This window comes from Mesitornis unicolor, unplaced genomic scaffold, assembly GCF_000695765.1.
Source record: "Mesitornis unicolor isolate BGI_N332 unplaced genomic scaffold, ASM69576v1 scaffold49580, whole genome shotgun sequence".
NCBI classification, from domain to species: domain Eukaryota; kingdom Metazoa; phylum Chordata; class Aves; order Mesitornithiformes; family Mesitornithidae; genus Mesitornis; species Mesitornis unicolor.
Window position 1 is genome coordinate 10,285 of NW_010157189.1, and position 25,345 is coordinate 35,629.

Consider the following 25,345-nt stretch of genomic DNA (forward strand, 5'->3'; position numbering starts at 1 on the left):
AAACATACTCCATTTCTGCAATGCCATTCAGCTACTCAGTGTTCATACATTTAACATAATGGTTCTGGTAAATAATCTGATCAATAGCCATAGATCCCTCTTTTTCAGGTGAGCAGTTAAGATTACAGATTGCATCTATGCTGACCACTACTTATTTTGAGTCCTATTTCACAAATTGTTTATGTATACTGTAGTAGTGTTAACACTATACAAAGCCTTTCATAAAGAAAAAAGCAACATTCATGTTTACAAAACTGAGCACGTTTTTTTAATATATATGTATAAACACACTCACGTATTCTTAATCTTTAAATACATATAAATATTTATAAATGCCAAAGTGCAAAAAAATGGTCAATTGCAACACTTTACATACGTGATTTAGTATTAGGAATAAGTGATTATATTGCACACCAAACTCTCTAGACTTTTAACCCCCTGTCACGTTACATGTGCATTTTGTCTTCCATCAATGATGAGGCTCTCATGGCATTGACAACCATTTCACAAACGTGGCACTGAACTTAATCTGCAGTCAGGAATAAACTGTAGGTATATAATCTGCATGCAGTGCATTTATATTCTATATGTGCACACTGAAATAACATGGGAACTTGGCATGCATCTATTCTGCATGCGTTTCTCTGCATATGTGCCTTCTTGAGGTGGATGTTCATTCAGCTTACTAGCAATCTGGTTTTGAATTACACTGGAATCAAAATCTACAAAATTCACAGACACTTCATGCGTGCTCTGAAGGCAGCAACATTTCTGAAAAGTTCTGAAGCTTCAAATGTTTGCCACAACAAGACAACATTGAAAAAACAAGGTATGAGACAGCTTTTCCTACAAGATTTACAAATAAGCTCAGTTCATGTCAGGGTTGTTTTAGTTCCAAGAGTACATATTCAAGCTAACAGTACGTACTAGGAGAAGGTCAGATACCGGCTCAAACCATGGAGATAGGGCATTTGTGTTAAAAAACATTAAAAGTCAATTTGAGTCACAGAATAATTTAGGCTAGAGAAGACCTGGAGGTCATTTGGTCCAACTCTCCCTTGTCCTGAGCAGACCGAGTCCAAAAAACTCAACTCTGCGAATATCCAAAATGCATGAAAAAAACCCCACAAACCCTAAAGCAGGAACTGTTAAAGTGAATAAAACACAGTGCCATTTCAGTTGCAAGAGATATTTAAAATCTTGAATAATGAAATCCAGTAGATCACCTCCATAGTGAATGGCTAATTAAAAAAACCTATTCAAAATGAGCATAACTTTAACTTACACAAATAACAAGGATTAAAAAAATGCAAAAGAACAGCAACTGTTCTGTTCTGCTATATGGTAAGTAGGTGTTTTTAAATGTTTTTTCCAGTGACAAAAATGCACTAAAAATATTCCACATATAATGTCAGTATCCAAAGATAAACTAAGGTATCTGTCGGCTTAAAACCAAACCCAAGCCCCCAATATCCTGCAATCTAATTAAACAATTTTTAAAATCCAAGATTCTAGATGACAATTCTGAAATTAACATCATATTAAGTAGTTTCTTAATTATTTTTTAACCTTCTGGGCCAGTAAAACCTTAATCATTTTGCTACAGTAACCTAAGCTATTAAAATCGGTACAATTTTAACATAAAAGCAATGTTTGCATAAAGAGAAGTTGCTACTTTTCAAATGGTAAGGCCAGAAACAATGGACAATCTTCTTTTACAAGAGAAATATGTCAGTAATGCAGTGGCTGGCTGGGCCAGTATATTTTATAAGTTCTATTTATATATTCAAGTCAAGAGTATCTGGATCCACAGCTAAATATAGTGCCTTTAAGAAAGTGGTGTTTTACCTCACCTTGTACATCTCTATTACTCTTATAGTTGTAGTTTAATCTCACACACATGCACACACACAGGATCCTTAAGCAAGATTTCACACCTGTGCACTCCTAGTGAACATGCACTAAATTCACAAGTGTGCAGTATAAAGCAATTTCAGCCCTACTCTACTGCAAATGCATTTTCTAACACATTGCGCAATATAACAGGCAACACTTGTCTAATCTGATTCTGAAAACTGTACTCATAGGCCTGTATTGGAACAGCAAATAATCTCCTCTTCTCTGCCACTGTATTTAGAAAATATGTATAAGTACATCTTATCTCCTCCAGTACAATTGGAGAGGTTTTCCTACTGTGGGAATAGAGCAATGCTCTGTTAACTAAATACTTAATTTACAATTGACTCAAAACTACTGTGTTTTTATTTCTTTAATTACAGAATGGACCCATTAAAAAATGGAACACATTTATGCAGCTCTTCTTGAGGCTGCAAGTCTCTCCAATTCATCTGTCCTTTTATCAGAGTTTGCAGTGAATGAAGAGCATCACAGATATAATTTCCTTCTCTGCTTGTTTTCATTAAAGGACCAGTATCACAAGCTAGAAAACACAGAACATTTTAGCACTCTCTCCTCTTCTACCCAGGCACTGCTTCACAGATAAGTCACTCATCCTTCCTTAAGATTTAATTAGGCCACTGTCTCTTCCATCCACATTTTTAAAAAAATGAAAAAATTAGAGAGACATAGGTGAAATACAAAGTAATGGCTACATTCTTTAAACCACACGTTTATCTCTTCTACAAGAAGAGATAACTGCTGGAAAGTGAAGATAGAAAGGGCTCAATAAAGAAAAAAAAAGTGCTATGTGGAAGAATACCTGCCCTTTAAACATAGTATTGAGGGCGTTCAACATGTGAGTTCAACCTACACACAACACTCCAGCCATTAAATAAACTGCCACAGTCACACGTTAAAACAAACTTCATAGAGACTGTACATTCAAAAACCCTACTAATGAGCAATACTGTACTAAAATGTAAACAACCATTGTGTCACAAAAGCCTGCCAGTTGGGACTGAAGATTCATGAACCCACTTAAGAGGGGTTGTTGGCTAAAAGTCTATTATAACTGCTCACCTGAAATAGGCTGAAACAAAGAAGTCTATAATAGTGTCTAAATTTAAATTTTTTCGTTCTTTAGACATGGATTTGCTTTCATTCTACAACATTGAGCAGGCAATTTCATAACAACTGAGTAAAAAATACAGGCATTACTTTAGCAGAACATGCAGAACATGGAGTTTTTCTACTTGGTTCCATTAACTTACAAGCAATTCAGGCCCAATGGAAGCAAGAGTTCTTTTCCAAAGTCATCTGCAATCCTGGCTGATCATCGACATCCTTCAAGGGGTCCTGTCAAGGCATCGAGGCTGCTGTCTGTATCTGAGGCCAATGTTTGCTCTGTTGACATGGATGAAATGTCATTGATAGATGATGACTGGGAAGGACTGGTGTTGCTATTCACTGCTGCATCTGTGCTAAGTAAACCAAACATAATAAAATCTGAGGCAAGACAATATTACAGGTACAAATAACCACCATTTTAGACTCTCAGCATCACCTTCCCCACAGAAATCCTTAGAAAATAAAGAAACTAATAAACAGTAGAAAAGCAAGCGCTAAGTTCCCTAGCACTGAAAACCCAAGATGAACATTAAGATAAGATATTTTCATTTTTCTCCCTCTCTGGGCAGGAAGGAAAGAAGAAGGGAAAAAAAGAGCTAATATATAATGTGAACAGCAACCCGAGTATCGAGAAATTGAATAGATACAGTTAGTAAAAGACAGTACAATATTACATACAAGAGAACAGCAGCAAGCCTTATGGAATCAATCGTGGGCATAAATACTTAGCACTATTAACTATTTTAAACGAGCCCTAAAGATGTTTAACCCTGCATGAAAGGGACTCATTCATGCAGTGCCCCAGACTAAGCACTCAGCAAAAGGTATCTATGCAACAGGTGATGTAACGTGGTATCGATTTCTTCATTTGATGACTGAACCCTATAGGGAGAAGGCAGCTCAGGGTATTGGACACAAAACTCCAGAAGTTTTCCTACAATGTACTTCATAACGAAAAACTACTGCACATGGACCTCCAAAGGCAGATCAGGATCAAGAGTCCTGGACAACAAAACCTTTGCCTACCTGGGTTATTAAGCAGGATTTCTCCATTCACCAGTGCAACAGATCAGCACTGTGTGCCACGCTAACAGGAGAACTACTGAAACAATGACTAACCTGAGGGCTGATCTTTTACCACACCGTTCTTGCTCCGTTCTTCCCAATCCATTACTTCTTTGTATATTAATTCTTGCAAGAGAAGGGCGGGAACAATGAGAAGAGACAGAAAAAGCATTGCAAGATCACAGAGGATTCATATAGACTTTACATATGTGTAAAGCTACAATGAAACAATTACAAGTCAGACTGGAAGTACAACTGCATAGAGATTTATTTCATTTTTTTATATTGTCTATGGCAGCGACTAGAGAATTGTACGCATTTTCATTAAGCATCACAGAAAGACACCAAGAATGTACCCAAATCACCATATTTTATAAACAGAATAGCTGTCCATTTGAAAGTAACAACCAGCCCAACCCAAAACATTATATATACAGCTACAATGCACTAAGATCAACTGATTAACTGCAAAAAACCTAAAAAATCTGATTTGGATTTAGAAAAACCACATGAATAACCATGGAAATTGTAGTCTGATAACAAACCCATACACAAGTATCTTTGTTCTTAAAGAACAATCTCCATGGATACATTGAGGAAAGTCTGGAAATTCTGAAGTGGGTTAAACAAATAATTAAAATATCACCTGAAAGCCCTCATTTACTGTCAAGGACTATTTAGGATACAGGCAACTGAACAACAATAAAAATATCAGAGCTGTAACTTTAAAGGAGCATCCATTATTCTGTCTGATATGTCTGTAGTATGGTTCACGTAAAACAGATTAGATTACCTCAGCCTAGAGCAAAAGGATTATTACTGCTGCAGAGAATCAGGTACACTTGAAGTGATACTTCCAGTTAACCCACAGTAGTTTGCGTACGTACCTATAGTCTTAATGTAATTAACAATATTTAAATAGATTAAGACCTCTTCAATTCTGAGTAACAACATTTACAAACGGATTAAACTAGATTTAACTGAGCCATTTTAATTTTCCATTAATCCATAGCAATTTTAAGTGTACCTGTGCAGACATATGCTAAAAACAATTTTTTTATACTTAAATATATATACGTGTGCGTGCGTATAAAAACCAGAATCAATATCTGAAATTTAGAGAGCTATTTTACAAAAACAAGCACCTGCCAAAGTATTAAGCAAAAATGTCCATCACCCTTGGTCCTCTGATGGTCGATGTGTAAAATCTGAACTGCCTCACCACTTAATGATAAGGTGTAATTGATTTCAATACCACAACGCTGTTTATTCTTTTGTTTAAGCCAACAGTTTAACCCTTTTGGTCAGTAAATTAGCAACGATGAGAGAAAAAAACCTCTTCCTCTTCTGCTATTTAATATGTCTGGAACAAATGCAGTAGTAAATCCTATCAGGAGATATGGCTTAAATAACGCACACTGAGAAGAGGCACACGTTTCTCTTTTGGAGAATTTTCTATCAAGGAAAAACCTATTGAGATTACAAACACTTCAAACAACAGAGTACTGAAGAGGAATGGAAGGAAAAAACCAAAAAACTGAGTCATTTTGTTGAGCAGACTTCAGAATGTCATATATGTACTTATATATGCGTGTGTGTGTGTGTGTGCGTGTATGTATATATATTTAGGGTTTTTTTCACTCCAAAGAGAACATTTTTTGATTATGGACTGGCTTTTTTACATTGCGACAAGGACTACTGCATAATTGGAACAGTGGGTTCCAGTTAGTTACACAATCCAGCACACACGTACTGAGACATGCATTAATAATACAAGTTATTACAATAAATGTCATTTGTCATGCTCACTTCCTACCTTTCCATTCTTCAATTGCATGTTCTCTTTCTTCCAATTGTGCATCATAAATCTGAGGTGGAGGCTACAAAGAAAAGAAAGTCTGTAAGTGCATCTACTACATCAGGTGAAGGCAACCAATCATAACTGAGAAACCTAAAAAAGAATGTTTTTAGCATTTTGATACCTCCATCTTTGGCAGTCTATTCCCTGTATCTTGGTCACATTCATTTTTCAACTCCAGAATTTGCTTTTAAGTCCTACGTCCCACCAAAAGGCTGTGGGAAGGCTCAAGAAAAATTAAATTAAATTCATTGTAAGGCTTTATGGGGCCTTAGAGAAAGTCCCCTTCTAAACAAGGCCCAGGTTTACCACCACATAGGCAGCTCTTTCTGTAAAGTGAAGGGAACTACCAAGAATCAATCACTTTCAAAGTTACATCAACTCCACTCTAGCAGCTGTGCTTCAGGTGATCTGAAGGCTCTCTCTGTGACTTCTGCTAGCCAAAGAATGATTGAAAGCATGCTCTTGACTAAAACTAAAGGTATTCTTTTAAGTTATTAAACTGATAGATTAAAATCTATTTTAAATGCACACTTACAGCTTCTGCTTCAGCTGGATCATACCAGACAGTAATATAAGGATGACGTAAGGCTTCATCTACAGAAATTCTCTTGTCTGGATCTACTACAAGCATTTTTGATAGTAAATCTCTAGCTTGGCTGGCTGAAAAGTAAAAATGAAAAGAACACGTAAGAGAGCTGCAGAGCTTAACATCTGATGCAGAAAATGAATACTGGGATCACAAGGTAGCAGATTTCACTGTGGAAACAGGCCTGCAAATCCAAGCTTTCCTATACAGCTACTTTTTTTTTTTTAAATGAGGTCACACCCCTTTAGCGTAAATGTGATTTTGCTATTAACCAAAATAAACCCTGCAGCTGACACCAACCAACTTCAGTTTTGAACAGTTCTGCTGTTACACGAGTCACAGTTTATTTGACAATAACTACATAAAATACACTAAACATTTTTAATAAGCTTTTAAAAATACATCTCGGTAGAGTGATGATCTAATTTCTGTAATATCACATTTTATTTTCTTTTAAAGGTGTTACTAGTGTAACAGCCTACCCATTGTTGCAGTGGCACTTCATTGACATCCCTTTTTTGCCTGAACGATCATTGTAATGATACAATAGGCTACAACAAGTTAGTTAATGTAAAAATAATTATTTGACCATCTAGAGAATATAACAAAGTAGGTTGTTTCTTCATTTGATCAGTAATTATTTAAAGCCAAGTATAACCAAAATGAATTATATGCACACATCAACTAGAAAAAGATACTTACAAATAACCTTCATAAACCTTATTACTTTCAGAGAACATTTAAGTGACAGACATTATTCAAGAGATTAGAATTCAGAGAATTAAACAGAGTACTGGGAACAGGGAAATAGCTCTGTATGTAATGACCACTACCAAAATTACAGGACACGGCATAAATGAAAGTAACAGAAGGTATGCAGCTTCTAATGTCAACACCTATGGCAATAAACATTTTACACTAGGTAGTTGTTTTGGTGTTTTTTTAATTTCATTTTAAAACAACACTTTAAAAAAAATAAAAACACCACAACAAAAAAACCCACAGAAACAAAACCAAACCCGCCTTACTTTTCAACTTGTCACGATCAGATTCTGATGGAAATATCCAGTCTGGGAAGAGCTCTTCAAATTTAATACCAGGGTATTTGGGCCTGTTTTCTACATAATTCCTCACTGTAGGCTGTAGTTTCTTCATGAAGTCTGCTGATGGTGTTCCTAATTGTTCTATAACTTTATTCCATTGATCAATATCTGCACCGTATCTTTAGGAAAATCAGCTGAAGAATTTGAAATCTGCACTATTCAAAAATATCACTTACAGAAATCTGAAAAGTTAATGAAAACTTGAACAAAGGACACAAATATGAACTTCATCCTAGCATCAACGGTATCCTGAGCTGTCACACAAAAAGCTAGACCGACATAAAAATAAGATTCAGATTCTGTAATCTTAAGGACAGGCTAGAAGTGCTGCACAATGCATTATGCTTTACTATATCTTGCAATACTTTTTTGGAGTGCAAAAGAAGCTTTATTTGGCAATTGTATTCACAGCAAAACATGAGGGTATATAAGACCAGAAAAGAAAGGCTGCTGCCGAATCTTCTGAAGTGTAACATGATGCCATCAACACCGAAGATTCTTGAAGGCAGAGAAAAATACATTTAAAAAAACACTTAAAAGCACAAACGCATCCCATTCGAAGCAAGGAATTTTGTGCCTGTCTCCTAAGGAAAGCTTTGGGTTGTAGCACTGGCAACTGTTTCTTCTGGACGATCCTTTCAAGTGAAGGCATTTCCCCTACACATGGTGACACTTGGTATAGAGACAAGAGTCCGCTCTGAACGGGCTCAGTCAGATAACAGAGCTCATTTATCACACTGAGAAGACACTGCATGAGTATCCCTGAGATTTAAATTTACTCAGATTTGCACTTTACAGTTTCTCCCTGATAAAGAGAATGTGCCATTCTAGCAGAGTCTAACCATCACCCTTGCAAACATTCACTGCTAAATAAATGATCTAGCACTTCAACCTATCTATTCTCATATAGATTTTACTAGAAAACAACAAATTTGCTGCACTTTGAATTAAGATGTATTTATAAAACACTGAGGAGCTTTTATTTCAGTTAGTGTGCCAAGAATACTACTAGAAATACCTGTGTAGTCATTGTGTCATGCTAAGACTTTAGACTTCTGATACAAAGATTGAAAATTATATTTGCTTATTGAATACATTCCAATGCAAAAAATTGTATTCAAATAAAAATTAACAAGCCAATATTGTTAACACTCATGCTGAAACAAAGCACATACAAAGAAAATTAACGTACATCAGGAAGTTTTGTCCCTAGCCAGAGCACTGATTTCTGTGAGAGCTCCACCAATCTGGATTCAGGAAGATGCTTTTTCTTTGCCTAACAGCAGCCTGGTTAATCAGCTAAACCAAATCAGAGTCTGGTCTATCTCAGAGCACTGGGGGGAGGGCAGGAAAACTTAATGACCTACCCCACGTTGAGTACTAAGAACTGGAAAACAGTATTTCATTTGGATTGCTACAAGGTACTTTACAGCTACTGAAAATACTTTTTTTTAAAAAATCCCCAGTATAGGGTTGGGCTTGAAATAAGATAAGCCTCTTATCAGAAACCAAACTGGGAAAAAACCTTAATTTCAATGTAAAGCGTGCAGAACGTGCAACGTGAGCAACTTTGCAACCCGCGGACAAAGCTACCCTTCCTGTTCCAGTGACCCCAGGGCCAAAAGTAACCAGAAAGTCAGCCCGGGACAAGTATATGTGCCTACTTTTTGGGATTCTGGAGGAAGAGAGTTGAAAACAGAGTCCTTGCTACAATCATTATAAAGCATGTTTTTTCCCAAGAAAGCATGAATGTACCCTCATACTTTCTGCATCAGCCAGGCAATTTGTTTCCTTAAGGGCATTAAAACCAATGGTGCTGCAAGGCTTTCCATTACATCGCCTCAGGTATCTACGTTGCCTGGTTTTCTACATTTCTCATTTCCAGTGCAACAGCAACTGTCAGTAATTCAGACCAGTGACTGTAATGGCCCTGCTCATTCCCCATTGCACCACGCAGGGGCAGGCTCGGTGCGTCCATCACCTCAGCAACACAGAGCATCTCACTCCACCCAGAGCACTGCTGCAATTATCTTGGCAATCCCTGTTGGTCATACAGGAAAATACAAACTATTGAGTCTAAAAGTAGGCTTTCCTGAAGATAGTCAAGGGCACATCATTAGGCAACGTGCTGAACTTGGTTCCCTGCTCTAAATCCCCAAATAATAAGGTATTTTAATGTTTAAGTTAATGAAAAAAATCCAACAAAAATATTTGAAAGCTTTATGACGATGCACACCAGTGCTCCCACTAAACCAAACCGTCAAAACAATCCTGCAGCTGAAGGTAAAAGAAAACAACAATCTGACTGAAGCAGTTATCACTTGGGAAAAGTTGCAACAACACAAACAGTTTTCAGTATTTCACTTTAAAGAGAACTGAAAGTCTTAAGAGAGGAAAAACACACCCTCTGTAAGCAAAGCTGTGCACTTCGATAAGATGCCAGGGGAGGAGACTCCTTGAAACACAGATTGGTGGAGCTTCAGTGACCTCCAGAGAACCTCGAATAATAACTTGGGTATTCAACAAGTATGGACAAAATTTCCTTTGTTTATTCATGAATAAATCAAAACAGCCCATGCTGACATGCAGGTGAGAGACATAACACACATGAAGAATTGTGTTAGGTTGGTCTGAAGGCTTCAAAAGGTAAAATAATAAGTATAGAAAGGAAGAAAGGTGGAAAACAAAGAGACTTCTTTAACAATTAATCATTTATACTACTAAATTAACGCATGATCAACTGCTGAAGATTAGTGTCACGAAATTTAGCACAAAATTTAAAGTTCTCCTCTAGAAGGTACATAGGTTTAAATGAAAAGATTCTGTGAACATATTCTTGGTATTTTTAGTGGTGGACTCAACTTCCACTTGCTGACGAGCAAAAATATTACCCTTTCTTCAAAACCTTGGACAAGCAGCTATGGCTTCTTATGACCCATAGCCGTAACTGGAAATTGTCCTTTCATTACAGCATCTGGGTCCTATTTATTGACTGATCAATTTTGAATGTTTAGTCCTACAACACTTACTTACAAAGGACAAAACTGGTTTTGCTCCAGTTTTTATAACTGGAACTTGATGATGAGTCAAATGTTTTAAATTTTGTTTCTAGGGCAATATTTGGAGATATATCCAAATCTTCAAAGAACGTTTACTTTATTAAACAATCACTTCTGTTCACTTTATTAAGTGTAAAGACTTCTTTGTGATCCAGTGATGCATTACTGAGATTTCCAATCTCTGAGGCATGAAAACATATATATGAGGGTTTGGTTTGTTTTCAGTACACTAAAATGTCTTACAATTACTATCATAAGAGAAAGCAGAATGTTATGAAGCTAAATCTCAGTCGAAAATATTGGAGGGAGGAATGGAGGAATACCAATCTTACAGAAAAAGTAAGTCCAAAATAAAATCTTCATAGAATGGAAAAAACTCCAAAAAGTAAAAAGTTCTTTTCATAATAAATAATAGCAATGAAGAAAAAACATTTCTCATGCACTGTGCTTGCAATTAGGACACTGCTGTCCAGCAAGTGCTAATAAGCAAGAAAAAAAATCTGTCTGAAACTCAAAAAATTGTACAAGAATGAGTCTGCTGTTCAAATAGTAAGCAAAATCCATGCATAGTAAAAAAAGTAACTTTGTAGGCTTTTGCTTGTAACACGTATCTACAAAGAACAAGAGTCAGAAAATATACTTACTGCTATTTTTTTAAACCTAACGGTATCCTTTCTTAAGCCACAAAAGTTGAAGCTCTGAATATAAATTCTATGTATTCAACCCGCACAATTAAATATAGACTAAGAAAATAAAATGAAAAGCTCAACAGTTTGATTAATGACACTAATTTCAAGAAGTACAGTAGATCTATTAAAATATATTATCAAAATTATTGCTTATGCTTTTATACTTATACAGATCAAAGTAATTGTGTTTCTGTTGGAAGTGGGCTGGGATTCAAGGATGACTAGGGAAGGATACGATCAGTGCCTTGGAATATCACACAACCTTTCACCAATTCTCCCATGATGCACCCAACTGACCAGATATCAACTGAAAGTAAAAATGAAATGATCAAATTATGAAGTATCATGAACAAAAGTGAGGAAAACAAACAAAAACATCTAGCATCTACAATAAAACACAACAATGTGGAAAACCAAACTGCTAACATTAATTTTCAATCATATCAACACCAACCGACTGTTACTAGCATCTTGTAAAATATAAGCAGTGTTTACATTTCTGAAACGACCGTGAAGAAGGATACAATCTCTTCCCGGGAACAGGACTTTATGGAGGACCATTTCTGCCATAATGCACCCAACAGACCAGATATCCACTATCACACGTTAGGTGCAACAAGGACAAAAGATTAGAGGGTTTTTTTAAATACCACAATTATTTATTTGTAAGCTCACACTGCATGCCTACAGTCCTGCAGATCATTTATTTTTTGTCACATCCAGAACAGTCTCTACTAAAGCTGTGATTCACATCAGTGCTTGCTCTATAACAAGCTGCCTTGTGCATTAGACTTTTTTTTTTTACATAATCAGAGGCCCAGCAAGGTCCTGCACCTCCCTTGTTTTGCAGAGCCAAAGTTACACGTCTACAAAAAGCATGGTACCCCAAGCCCCTGTGATAAAACAAAAACATATACTAGCATAGAAGTCCAGAGAAGGCAACATATTATTCCAAGCTAGTAAAAATCAGCAGGTAAAACTCCAATAATGCAAGTCAAGGACAATTCCCTGGCCAGCAATTTTGTTGGCTGAATGTCCAATATAATACAGCTGTGTTGCTTTTAATAAAATAATACCCCAACATCTTTAACTGCTATGTAGATTTAAGAGAGTATAAGACACAGTTTATCATAGGGCTCTGAAACAGATCTTAATCATCAGACATGCAATGGGGGACAGACTATTGAAAGAAGATGCTTCAGAATAAAAATCACATTGATAAAGGGTTTATTATTTATATATTTATGCCTGTTATTTTTTACTATCATCTTGAATAAATGTCTCAACAGTTTTTTGTATAATAAAAAAAGAAGGCAACAAGACAACAGGACAACACATGAAAAGACATGACAAAGGTAGGGGACAGTGAGCAGTATACATTAAATGGAGATAGGCACACAAATCAGAAAATTATTATCATCTCCAAAATTATTACAGTGTAATTTCTGTTACTTCTAATATAACAATTAACATTCTTTAACAACAGACATGGCAGGGGGAAACCAGCCTTCCTCTCTCCTTTTTTATGATCTCAGACATATGGTTTACACAAAAGATTTAAAGTGCTACTCCAGCAACTTACCATTCTCCTTATATCCCATTCCAAGGATAACCTCTGGTGCTCTGTAGTACCGTGTTACTACATATGGAGTCATCATAAAGTTAGTACACGCTGTTCTTGCCAGTCCAAAATCGAGGATTTTGAGTGTACAATCTGATTTTACTACAATGTTGCTGGGTTTCAAATCCTAACAAGAAATTACTTCAGTTAAGGAAGAATCAACATAGTGAATAATACATTTCCTCCCTCCAACTCAATATATCCCACCAGTTCACTTCACATTAACAACTACATACTCATGCTCTGATCCATCTGTTTATCTATACACAGATTTGAGACAGGTTAAATGCTGCACACCCAAATAGTCAAAAATTTAGGGATAACCAGAATCAAAGTTGTCTGCATTCTTAATTTACCTTGTTGTGCACTAACAGCACAGTCAGTTACATAGCTGTGGGCATATGCACAATGCACACATATATATCTACTTCCTTTTACACATTAAATGGACATGTTTTGGATATGAATAGTTGCACAGAAAATGAGACTGCTTCAAGTGCTGTCATTATTAGGACACAGATCCTAAAGACAACATTGTGAATTAGCCAGGTATCTGTAGGAAAAGGAGTGTCCCAACACAAAAAGCATTAACAAGTGTATTTGTTAATCATGGATAAGCCACTTGTGCTCTAGTGATTGGCAGGTTTCAGAGTCAGAATTAGGATGTAGTGAAAACACAAAGTTACCTGGTGCACGAGGAGAAAAATACAATACTTTAGGAGGTATGACTCATGATTGCACCCAAAAGAATAGAGTTAGGAAAACTAGAATAATTGGGGTTTATTCACAAAATATCAGCAGTAGCCGAATCACAGATGCACCAGTACATTTAATTCTGCTCAAGCATTTAACTTAGTTTCAACTACACAAACCATGTTCTCAGGTACAGAACTTCCTTTTCTTAAAGGAGATGAGGACATACAAATAGTTCATGTGGGTTTGCACATTTTAGGAAGGCAACAAACCTTCTGCAGAATGCTACTGAATTTACTATCAGCTGGGTTGGAGTCTGCACAGGACTTTCAAATTCTGATCATTTACAAACTTTACTTTTCAGAACCACAGAATAGTTGAGGTTGGAATGGATCTCTAGAGGTCACCTGGTCCAACCCCCCTGGTCAAGCAGGGCCACCTACAGTCAGTTGCCCAGGACCATGTCCAGGCAGCCTTTGAATATCTCCAAGGATAGAGATATTTAAGAGGTAAATGTTACATTTTCAAGGCTCATTCTTTAGTAATTTGAAAGGTTCACAGATACTCACATTTTAATCAGTTCAGCATTAGTTAAATCCACAGAGCTAACCTAATTTACAATACAGACTTTCTCTTTGAACTAGAAAGAATTTTCAGGTTTAATATTAAACTCATGAATGAAAGGAATATAAACTTACAAAGAAACAACCCCTTGCCTTCCCCCATGTTTCATACAGACATCTGTGTTCATAAAGAGTATTGCTAATGATCTAATACTACCTACTCTGTGGATGATACCAGCTGAGTGGAGATGTTTGATACCACATAGCATTTGGTAAAGAAGGTAAGACATTCTTTCGTGATCCAACTCCATGTGAATAACCTGGCACAAATTTGCATCCATCAGCTCCATAACCAAATATCTAAAGCACAAGAAAGAAAGCATTCAGAAAACTCAAGTCTTGCTTTTAATTTCAAGTTTAAGCTTAGCATGAGAGATGTTTAATAAAAGTCAACTACTTTGCCAGTGTTAAGTGTCAAAAAGCTTACGATTAAAAATAATCATCCATGACCACAGTTTCAAAATTATCTATTCAAATAGTCTATTAAAATTAAGTGTTCAATCAGAAGAGATTATAGTTTCACTAGTTTTATAAACAGTAATACAGAAGAACAAACCTGATTTTATGAAGCATGAAAAACTAAGACAGAAGTTGATGCAGAAACTGCAGATACTGCAATGTATCAAAAATGATGCTTCCTTTCACTATATTTTAATTTAAGAACTTAAGAAAATAAAGAAAAGAACAGGAATACCCAAGAAGAAATGATTCATTTTCAAGTGAAAATACCTGCTTACCCTCTCTTCAGACACACACACTCCCCTATTTACCCAAGAAGCCCATTCACAAACCACAACAGTTTATTCACTGGAACCCATGAACACTCCAACAATTAAATCACTGCGAATCCCTTCAAGACCAACTGACACAGCTGGCACAAAATAGAAATATACTCAGCTCTTAATTGAGGCAAAAAAATGCTGTTATGCTGATGTGACTGGTGTGGCCAAAAAATGGTACCAGATTACCCAGACCAAGTTATTATCCTGAGGTACCCCTTTAGCTAAAGGACAACGCACACAAACCAGACACACATGCAACAGCAAAGTATGGCAGAAAGATGAATAAAAGGTAAATAACCTTTTTTTTTTAATTTCCACTTCCAACTTATTCATGTTGTGAAACACCTTTCTTAATCTTTCTTGAAGAAATCTAGAAATAAAGACTAATCAAAGGCTAACTCAGCTTTTAGCTACCCTCTGTTTTCCAAGTGTGAAGTCTGTAGGATAATGGAAATACAACTCCAAGGCTTAGGCTAGTATTTGTCAGGAGAATGAAAATAAAAGTAATACTTACACATCCTGAAATTCTTCTAGTGACTTCTGTGGTGTAAATACATTTAATAAACTAATTATCTATAAAATAAAAAAAATAAACATTAGAAGAAACTTTGGCTTTAATTCACACAAAAATCCACAATTGCAGAAGTTACTATTCAGAATCAAATGCACACTGTTATCATACACAATTTGAATGTTACTTGTCTGCACTTCATTCACACGTGCTGAAAAAGTGCTGATTCAGAAATAGTTCAAAACTGCAGCGTGTATGCCAAAGGAACTAAGATAGGACAAAGCCACTTTTTTCTTTTTAAATTTATACACCACCTTCTATCTTCCTCTCTGGTGCCTGAAATATAGCCCGTATTTTCCCCATAAATAGTAATCTCTTATTTTAAATCACATTGTGCAGGGAATTTTAACCAAGGCTGTCCAACAACACATACACAGAGGTGCCCCATGCCATCGCATTGCACTTTGACTATGATGCACTATTTCTAGAACTGCTAAAACTACTGTACTGCCATCCTTAATAACCACCTCGCTTTTATTCTGCTATTTCTGGACTTCACCAGAAGCTTACTCAAAAGTCAATCCTAAAAGATTAAGTGACTCCAGGAAGTTTGGGACCTGAGCGCACAACTTCAATGATCAGCAATGATTCTAATTCATGTCGGTATCAGAAGGTAAAAGTCACATAAACGTTATATTCTTGAACTTGAACACTGAAGTATTGACATTAAGGCATGATATTTTAAAGGGTTCAAAGATTTAAAAATACATATGTATTGTCCATAGAATTTCACTTCTGTCTACCAGTAAATTGTTAAGATAGTGCTGCAGCCCCGCAAACCCCACCAATTAAACACTCTATTTAATAAAAATCTTGCCAAATATCAGAAAACTTAGCTACAAGAGCCAAACCCACAAAAAATCCCACTGCCAAACAGGCTTTGCTGCAGTACAACTTCAAAGGGCAAATGTAATACAGCAAGGCCAGCTCTATAAAGCTGACACTGATGGTAAACCTATACCAACAGCGCAGCAAAAGCCTCCTCCTCTTGGTACTGCATACTCCAAACAGCTCACCCAAGAATTGAACCATACATTGTGGAGAACATTACCCACAGCAAATCTTTCCAGTCTTTCTCTCACTATTCTTCCTTTACTTTGGTTACTAACAGCAAGTCAGAGCACAAATCTTGAGCTTTTAGACAACTTACAGTGATGAGGGAGAGAAATATAAAGCCAAACTTACATTTTTGTGATTGACACATTTTAAAAGAACAAGCTCTCTGTAAGCTCTTTTTGCGTGGGTTTGATTCTGAAAAGGACGACTCAGCTTCTTTACAGCAACATTTATTCCAAGGACTGTGTCAAACGCAGCACTACAAGTTTGCAAAGACAAACAACTTAAGTTGAGGTCTGTTTGCGGGAAAGGAGGGGGCAAAAGGGAGACGGGAGTGAGGAAAGAGGTCAAGATTTGAGACAGAGCATATCCACTAAGCTGTTTATACTAACTTCAACTGATTTTCATTTAGAAAACAAATGTCATTTAAAATCAGCACATCCTTTAATAAATACAAATAGGTTCAACAGAAGGCACTGACACTCATGAGAACACTTCCTGCCCTCCTTTCTGTTTTAAGGCCAAATCTGCTGACTCAAGACTGACATTCATAATTGCAAGATCTAAAAATATTTTAAGGTTATTTGAAATCAAGAGACATTTCAGTTGCCTAATCTGTATACTTGCAGTATTTCTGAAGACTGTTGCTGACTGACAATCATTCAGTATTTGCAACAGAAATATCTTTTTGCTGAAGGAGAATCACAACCACGTCTTTGTGATCCATTCTGCAGGTATCAATACTCTCTATGTAGATAGCTTACAATTATCAACAACTGTAGTGCCTAGTAGAAAATTACATTCATCATCTGGTTTAAAAAAAAAAAAGGAAAACTCAGATTGCAGGGAGCAACATAAGTTTAAAAGCGAACATGACCATTAATTTTATCTTGGTTTTCAGTTGTGTTTGTTTCTTCCCTCTGCAGTTTGAGGTACAGATGGAAACTTGCTTTAACAGCTGTAATAATCTAAAGCTAAATTATCTGTATATCCAGAACAAGACTAAAGTGGGGATATTCTTCATTATTAGCACAAGAACTATTCACCTAAATATATGTGAATTCATACCACAGACTACCCAAGAGTTCCAATCTTTAAACAGTTCCAGTATTAAATAAGGATTCCTACATTACTCTATTTCCATTTAACACTACTTTCATAACCTTCATTCACATAGATTTTCCAAGCACATTTAAGGTCTTTGTGAGCTCCTTTGCTATCTCATCAAGGTATGTACAGTACCTGACTTCAAAGGACCATCACACTATAGTACTCTTTCAAAATGTACAGCTCCTCCACAATAACAACAATATTTAAAGTATGTGAAGTTTACCAACACGAGTCACTGCTTTCCCTGCTGGAAAAAGCAACACCACCACAGAGCAGGTCTCACCCATGAGATGCTGCATTTCCTTGGAGGCACATCCCAACTTCGAGTCAATGTGCCATTTACTCTAAAAGCTTGCTAACAATTATTTCAGTGTAGTTCTGTGAAATATGCAAGTCATTACTCAACGATGGAATCACTTTCAGATTGAAAGCTTTTATGTCTGTGCAAAGCAAAAGACAAATTGGGAGGAAGGCAACTGGTCAGGCAACTGGAGAAATTATTTTCCTCTCAAATAGGGAAGAACTGATATTTCAGTATTCACTTTACCTAGAAGATATTACATGCAAATTTAAGTTTTGCATATGTTAATGACTTTGCACTTGGGAATTAATATAAAATCAATAATCAACACAGTCCACATGAATTAGCTGTTCAAGTCAACCACAGGTCAGCAGTGGTCAAAGGAGCAATTTTAGGGAAGTGCCCCTTTGTGATCTGACAAGTCAGGTTATGTCAAAGCTCAGTCTGAGCACATATGAAGAACTCCACCTGAACCCCATATTTTGCTCTTCTACGTGGGAGTAACTGACAATCCACCTCAGACAAACCAACCACAATCCAATGAGAATTAAAACCAACAGACTGGCAGAAGGAAGAAAAAAAAAAAAAAGGGTAAACATTTGTGTGAGCATGCATTTACTTAATTTACCAAGGAAAACCAAAAGGCAGAATATAACCTCTATTACCACTAAGACCATACATCTAAAAATCACAATTTTAGATAAATGAAGAAAAAAAATTTGGTGTAATTGGTGTTAAATTTTTCCTCAACCCTGCTCATTTGAATTCAAAAGATATTTTTCATCATGACAACTGCTTCTGATTTTAAAAAGCAGATTTGCCAGAGTCTCCCCAGTTATCACCTTTGCTACTAACAGAACATCTATAAATTATTTCAGCATTTGATATCACAGAAGAATCTCAATGTCTATCCCTTCATGTAACAGCAATTTTAAGTTGATCATAGTGAACTGTAGTAGCGTCTTTACTCCACTTGTGATAATATTGAGTGCTTGCTCAAGATGCAATACTTAGTGATGCCACAAACACAATGAAACTATTAACAAAACATTCCAACCTAAATTATAGTAGGAATTTGAACTACTGTCTACTACTACTGCAGACTGCTCTGCCAGTTTCACTTCAACACTTTCAGTATTGTCTAAACAGGAGTTTGCAAATAGTAACAAACTTACCCTGATTGCTCCTGCGACTGGAAGTACAATTATTAACACAAAGCTGTGCTATTTATAAGATCATGGGTTTGCTGCATTGCAGGAAAAAAGAAAATTGCTAGGACAGAAAAATCAGATTCACTAGAAAATTTAGGAAATCAAGGACAAGAAAGGAAGAAAAGATGTCAGGAAGTTAAGACAGAAATTATTTTAAATTAATAGTTTTGTGCAAGTGATTACTCAGTCCTAAATAGAGAATACTTCAAATGTATTAAAGAAGTGTGGAAAGTCATGTACGGAAGTGTACTTTGTAAAATACAAAAGGGATATCCAATTTCTCTCCTAGCCTGTTTGCAGTGTGAGCTACAGACACCCTCTACATAACAATCGAGTTCCTTTTTCCATCTTCCTAGAGCTTTCATTTATTGCTTTTCCTAAGTATGTGTTTTCAAAACTATTTTCCTACATTTTAACGTCAAAGAAAAAAAAAACTAAGCAGAAGCAATACCAATGAAGTTTCCCATCAATATTTTGAGAGAGGGCGAGTGCAGAAAAGAACAGCAAAATTCAGACCTCTCCTAGTTGAAATGACACATGGTATTAAAAATTGCTCACCAAAAAATATAATCTACACACAACTCCAGAAATACTTTTCCTAATTTTTATGTTAAACACTGGCTGACAAAAAAAGCGTCATATCTGTATGTCACACAAATGACTCGACAACTTCTCAACCCAAACATGACAAGATAGCACTCACCTTACCCCAAGTTTCCTACATTTTACATTCTAGCATTTTGTATCTTTCATTTGCGTACTATAAGGAATTTATGAGAAATTCAGATTTTGCACACCTTCTTCAACTTGGACATGGTTTTCAGATATTTCACAGCAAGATGAAAATTTATGCAATCTTTCACTCTGTTGTTGCATAAATCAAAACAAGTCAATAAATCAGATCATCCCTTTTTCCTCCCAAAATGTTGACCTTAACTCTACCCTAACTTCATTCTGAAGCAGACACCTAGTTTAAGGCATATAGATTAGAAACGCACTACTTCTGCTGAAAGGAGGAACACTTACAACTACCCTAAACCCCTGCATCCCATCTAGAACAGGAGTAACTTTAAGAATATTTGTACCTGGAAAATGTTAGTACTAAACTAAGTCTTACCCAAACACTAATAACCAAGTTCTAGTACGCCTTTCCACTCATCACTCAACCCACAAAAGAAGAATGAAATACGGTGTTCTCCTTTTGCTTATTTTTAATCTATTAGCAAGGCAAAGGGGGTATCTAAATAATGTAAATATAAAGGCATGTTCTCACAACAATATGCTCTTTTCCTACGTATATAACTTATGACAGTTATGAAAAGGTCAAAAAGACATGGGCACGTGCTGCAGAATGAGTAGCTCACAATACATGAGTCATCACACTTATTCTGCAGAATTTAGAGATGAACAGAAAGTGCAGACTGGAATTAAAGCATGAACAGCCCACCATGTGTTGTGATTAAGTCTACTATTAGAATGCTCCTGAGCATATCTGTTTGCTGCCCTGTGTACGGAATTGTAAAAATGCATCAATAAACATTTCTGATGTTACCCAGTAAGTTTTGCCCAACAAAATACGGGCTGGCACTAAGTCGTGCAGAATGGATTGCTGCAGTCTAAAAAACATTTGAAAATGTTTACCTTGAGCTGGCCCAGAGGTGTGGTGCCATACAAGAGACTAAGGTTCAGGATCAGACTAACGACTCTCACGTCCTGGGCCAGTGGAGGCTGGACACATAGCTGAGGTGACACACCAAGGAAGAGCCGGCCAGCCCAACCCCACACACAGCATCCCTTTCTGGTTAATCCATGGAGTGACAATGACACTGAATTGCCTCATCCTGCCAGTTAATGGCAAGGCACTGCATTGATGGCTCCTAGAAATGGACAGGAGTGATTGGGAATAAAAGAGGGGGAAGAAAGGGGGCCATGATGAAGAAACGAGTAAAACCCAGAATCTCTCACCACCGCATTGTCATACCTTACACTGCAACATCATAACTACATGGGGAATGGGAGAACTAGAAACAGAAATAAAGTGGTTAATGTGAAGGAAATTTGTTGACTATTTTAATTTGAGCAGTTATCCAAAAATTAGTTTTCTCCTAAAAAAAAAACCAAGAAAATAGGTTTGCACATGAACTATAGCAAGCAGGTGTTTTCAAACTTATTTAGTCCATAACCCTGTAGCAAGAGGCAGAAATTATCATCAGTATTTTACATTCTGGCACCTCTATTAAGAATACAGTCAAACTTCGGTTTATACTTATAGTTTTTAATATTTAAATGATGTATTTATTACTCACCAAACAATGCCCTGTGCCCCTGATCCTATGGGCTTCAATTGCTGGTAACGTTTTAGTACAGTGAATGTTGAATCTGCAACTTGAACACTGTAAAATTGACTATCACATTTACTGTCAGTCATGGTGTAGTGTCATGTAGTTTTCTCTCTCAAAGACCTGGTAAAGTTTTCAAGATCTTAAAGAAAAAGAAAGAAAACAATTGTTCAATCTTAAACTAATTTCAGGCAGGCAAGATGGAAAATATATTATGCATATTTTAATACATACAAATTTTTCAATAGCACACCATTAAATAAGCGTTCATTCAACTTCATGTATTACCACTGCTAATGAAAAACACTTGCAGACAGACAGCAAAAAACTACAGCTTTAAGTAAATGCATGTTTCTATTCCAATCCCTAAGCCAAAAAGCAGCCAAGTAAACAACTGTAAAAACAAATACTCAGATCCAACAAGTCATCTCCTTGAGGGCTACTCCCTAACTCAGAACTATTACTGTATTAATTTCTGTATAACAGAAAAAAAATCATAAATGGTGTCTTTCAAACAAACACTGATAATGCAGATAAAAGCAACAGCAGAAACCGATGGAGTCAACAAACATAGAAAGAAACAGTCTTAATAAAAGACTTGATTACAACTGCAAAACAGGTCTGAAACAAAACAACTGTCCCCAAAATCCCCATGGCTGCTGCAGTTTCTCCGACATCCCTTTCAACCTAGTTTAGTAGGAAATTTCAAGCAAGGCTCTGCCTCCCTTCCTCTGCCAGACAACCCTTCTCTGATAATACCTACCACAACCCCCTGTCTCTCCCATTTGAAACATACCATAATATCCTATGCTATCAGTTCATGTACTTATAGTCCTACAAGAATTGAGAGTTTTGCGCTATAGTTTGAAAGAGACTTGCACACCATAACAGAGAATAAGTTCTGTCCATCTGTCAAAAATGAACTAGAAGTAGGTAATTACACGAAAAAGCAAGGTAATGGAGTAAACCTCTTTAGCTCTAAAGTGCTCCAGTAACGAGAGCACAGACCTTCGGCTTTCCTGGATCTTCATCCCACTTCCTAACCTTACCAGAAAATTACCTCAGTAATTACTAAAGAGACCTCCAACAATTTCTCCAATTTTTAATGTCACATTCACTATGACAGATAGCGTCATTAGAGCCCAGAGTACATTGCTCAAACTGCTCCTTGGAACAGGAAATGAAAGCAGATCACCTTCCCCCGGAGCAGCTGTCCTAACCACCAGCAGGACCACGGCTGTTTCTGCTAAAGAAAGAGCAGCTATTCTCTCTTTTTGCTGGCCTACAGAATATTTGTGAGCAAATGCAAAACATAAAAGCCTCAAGAGCAATCCAGAATCCCACCATAGAAGGGCATATGGCCACATGAACAGCTTTTAGCTGCTTCAAGAATCAGAGTTTGGACCCCTCTCTTTCTGGGCACATGTAGGAGGGAGCAGCATCTTTTCTCTGGCTAAAGCCAGCAGACGAACTCCAAGAAATCTGCAAGTAAAACATGAAGACCTACAAATCCTAACAAGGACCAAGTTTAAATTGAACTGGTAATGGTAAGGGATTCCCAAGAAGTGTCTAGAGACCCTTTTACCTTCTACATTCTCAAAACCTAAGCAGCATTTTAAGGAGTAAATATTCAACTTGGTCATCTCTAGCAGCAATTTAAACAGTAAGTTTACTTGATATTTCCTCTTAGAAGCTTAAGAAAAATAGCAGAGGAGAAAGGATTAGCAAAGGGAAAACGTGAGGTACCAACTTTCTGCCTATGCCACAGCAGCAGCATGGGGGCAGGGGGAAGAGAATTACATCTCCTGTACATTACTTTTAGGGTCAGATGCAGTTCCACAATTAGCTCGCACTACTGTGAGACTAAAATGCTGCCTTAAGAGGTGCCTTCAACCTTTCCTACTACATCCCAGAAAAAAATCCCACTCTTCTTGCCACTCCTTATTACTCCAAAGCTATGGACTCCAAGGTACCAAACTTTTCGATTAACCACCCCTGAGTAATCACGGTATTTTCAGTGAATCTTCAAACACTGGAAGAAAGGTATGGCTGAAAGGTCAAGATCCTATCTCTGAAAAAAACTTGCCGAATAAAATCAAAAAAGTATAGATTTTGCATAAGCTAGGGATCAAGTTAAAGACCTATTAGTCACACAAGAACTATGCTGTACCTCTTCACGGGTTATTGAAAGACTTTTCTATAACAGAGATAAAGAAGTAGGGGAAAAGGAAGTTATCCTGAACTAGATAAACCCTCCGTTTAAGGAACCTTGTCTGCACAAAGCCATCTTTTAAAAATCATTTAGAGATCAGGATAAGCCCTTTAGACAAGATCCAGAGAGGGAATTAGGCATCACAACACACAAATTCTATGTATTCTGACATCCTTTGCAACTTACCATGCTAAGTACCTGGCCTGTCCATAAGCTGAGCCCTAATTTTTACTTGGGCTGCAAGCTGTTTGGATGCATATTTTATTTCATGCATACATTATTTCATACACATTAATGTAAAATTATGAGCCCAGGGATTGTAGCTGTTCACAAGACTTCAGATAGATGATGTATTTTGGGGGAAAGATCCTTTAAATAAAAACACATTTCCCATTGCTCAGAGGAAAAGTATAACTGGCAAATAAATTTCTTAGTCCTTAGCTGGTGCTCTCCTACCCGAAATAGTTTGAATCATCACTCCAGCTAACATACTCCACACTTCTCCTATACAGGAATTTTTGTGAAGTAGGCACTGTTTCCATTTCTGAAATACAAGTTTTCATTTATGGCTTCCTAGCTGCAGGTGCACCAAACAGGACCAGCAGCAACGTCACAGGATGGTCAGCAAATGCACTAGTACTTACTGATAACAGCATGTTACTGAATCACAATGTTTCAAGATGTTTTCCTATTCTAGAACACACACAAGTTGCATATAAATTGAGTGGTTAGGGGCTTTTTCATATAACCTGCTTGTACAATTGGAGTAATTTAAGAGTCAGAAAGCTGACTGAGCACATCACATGCAGAAAACTTACAGGAGTGACTTTCAACCTACAGTTCATGAAAGATAACTAGAAAAATAACAAACACACCAAGCCTACCAAGAGTAGGCTTATGAGTTGTTATATGGAATTCTACTGTGAAATTTTTAGAAGTTGAAAGCAACTGCACTATAGCATACATCCTGTATTAAACAGTCACTTCCCTAAAAGGCATTTATTAAAATGGCAACTTATTATTAACCAGATCTGTCCTCTGGATATCTTCAAGTCAAAAGCTTCTGAAACAAACAGGTTGTAGCAGTTAGGAATGCATTCCCAGGGTTGTTTTGGTTACAGAAATGTTATTACTGACAATGAAGCTTAAGAACATCAAGAAACAGCTTGATTTTTAAGCCTGAAGCTAAAATTCTACTGCTGACAGAATGAACAGACAATGAGCAGAAAATCTCTCGCCCATTCTTATTCATCCTTGCAAAAGCACTTCAAATTCAGGTGTGCCCTTTTAAAGGCTATTATCCAATTGTGCTAGGTTTTTTTAATCTTTACAGCAATATATATCAACAGGTATGAGTCCAGCTACAAAATCACAGCGAGTTACTTCCTATCTCTCCAACCACAACCCTTAGACAGTCTGTTGCAAAAGGTAAGTGT

The 25,345-nt window shown here is 36.7% G+C and overlaps 1 protein-coding gene across 3 annotated transcripts; it reads right to left on the reverse strand.

Annotated features, from left to right (window-relative positions):
• Nucleotides 1-3,034: 3,034 nt before the first annotated feature.
• On the reverse strand, nucleotides 3,035-21,842 carry MAPK9 (mitogen-activated protein kinase 9). Of its 3 annotated transcripts, none has more exons than XM_010178988.1 (11): nucleotides 21,665-21,842; nucleotides 16,866-16,995; nucleotides 15,624-15,682; nucleotides 14,489-14,627; nucleotides 12,973-13,138; nucleotides 11,626-11,697; nucleotides 7,568-7,750; nucleotides 6,489-6,613; nucleotides 5,909-5,972; nucleotides 4,147-4,218; nucleotides 3,035-3,375 (listed from the first exon to the last, which is right to left on the reverse strand). In XM_010178988.1, exons 1-11 carry the CDS (start codon nucleotides 21,784-21,786, stop codon nucleotides 3,233-3,235), a joined length of 1,275 nt encoding a protein of 424 aa, XP_010177290.1. In that variant the 5' UTR covers nucleotides 21,787-21,842; the 3' UTR covers nucleotides 3,035-3,232. The 3 variants fall into 3 exon arrangements, with proteins under 3 accessions (XP_010177290.1, XP_010177305.1, XP_010177297.1); XM_010179003.1 differs by lacking the exon at nucleotides 11,626-11,697 and adding an exon at nucleotides 11,915-11,986 and having other exon boundaries at nucleotides 21,665-21,789; XM_010178995.1 differs by having other exon boundaries at nucleotides 3,037-3,380.
• Nucleotides 21,843-25,345: the final 3,503 nt, after the last annotated feature.

Coding starts and splice junctions, on each gene's coding strand:
- MAPK9 (XM_010178988.1), bottom strand. CDS start 21,786: ATGACTGACAGTAAATGTGATAGTCAATTTTACAGTGTTCAAGTTGCA. Junction 15,683..16,865: donor AATGTGTCAATCACAAAAAT/GTAAGTTTGGCT, acceptor TTTATTTTATAG/ATAATTAGTTTATTAAATGT. Junction 5,973..6,488: donor ATCCAGCTGAAGCAGAAGCT/GTAAGTGTGCAT, acceptor TTTTCTTTGTAG/CCTCCACCTCAGATTTATGA.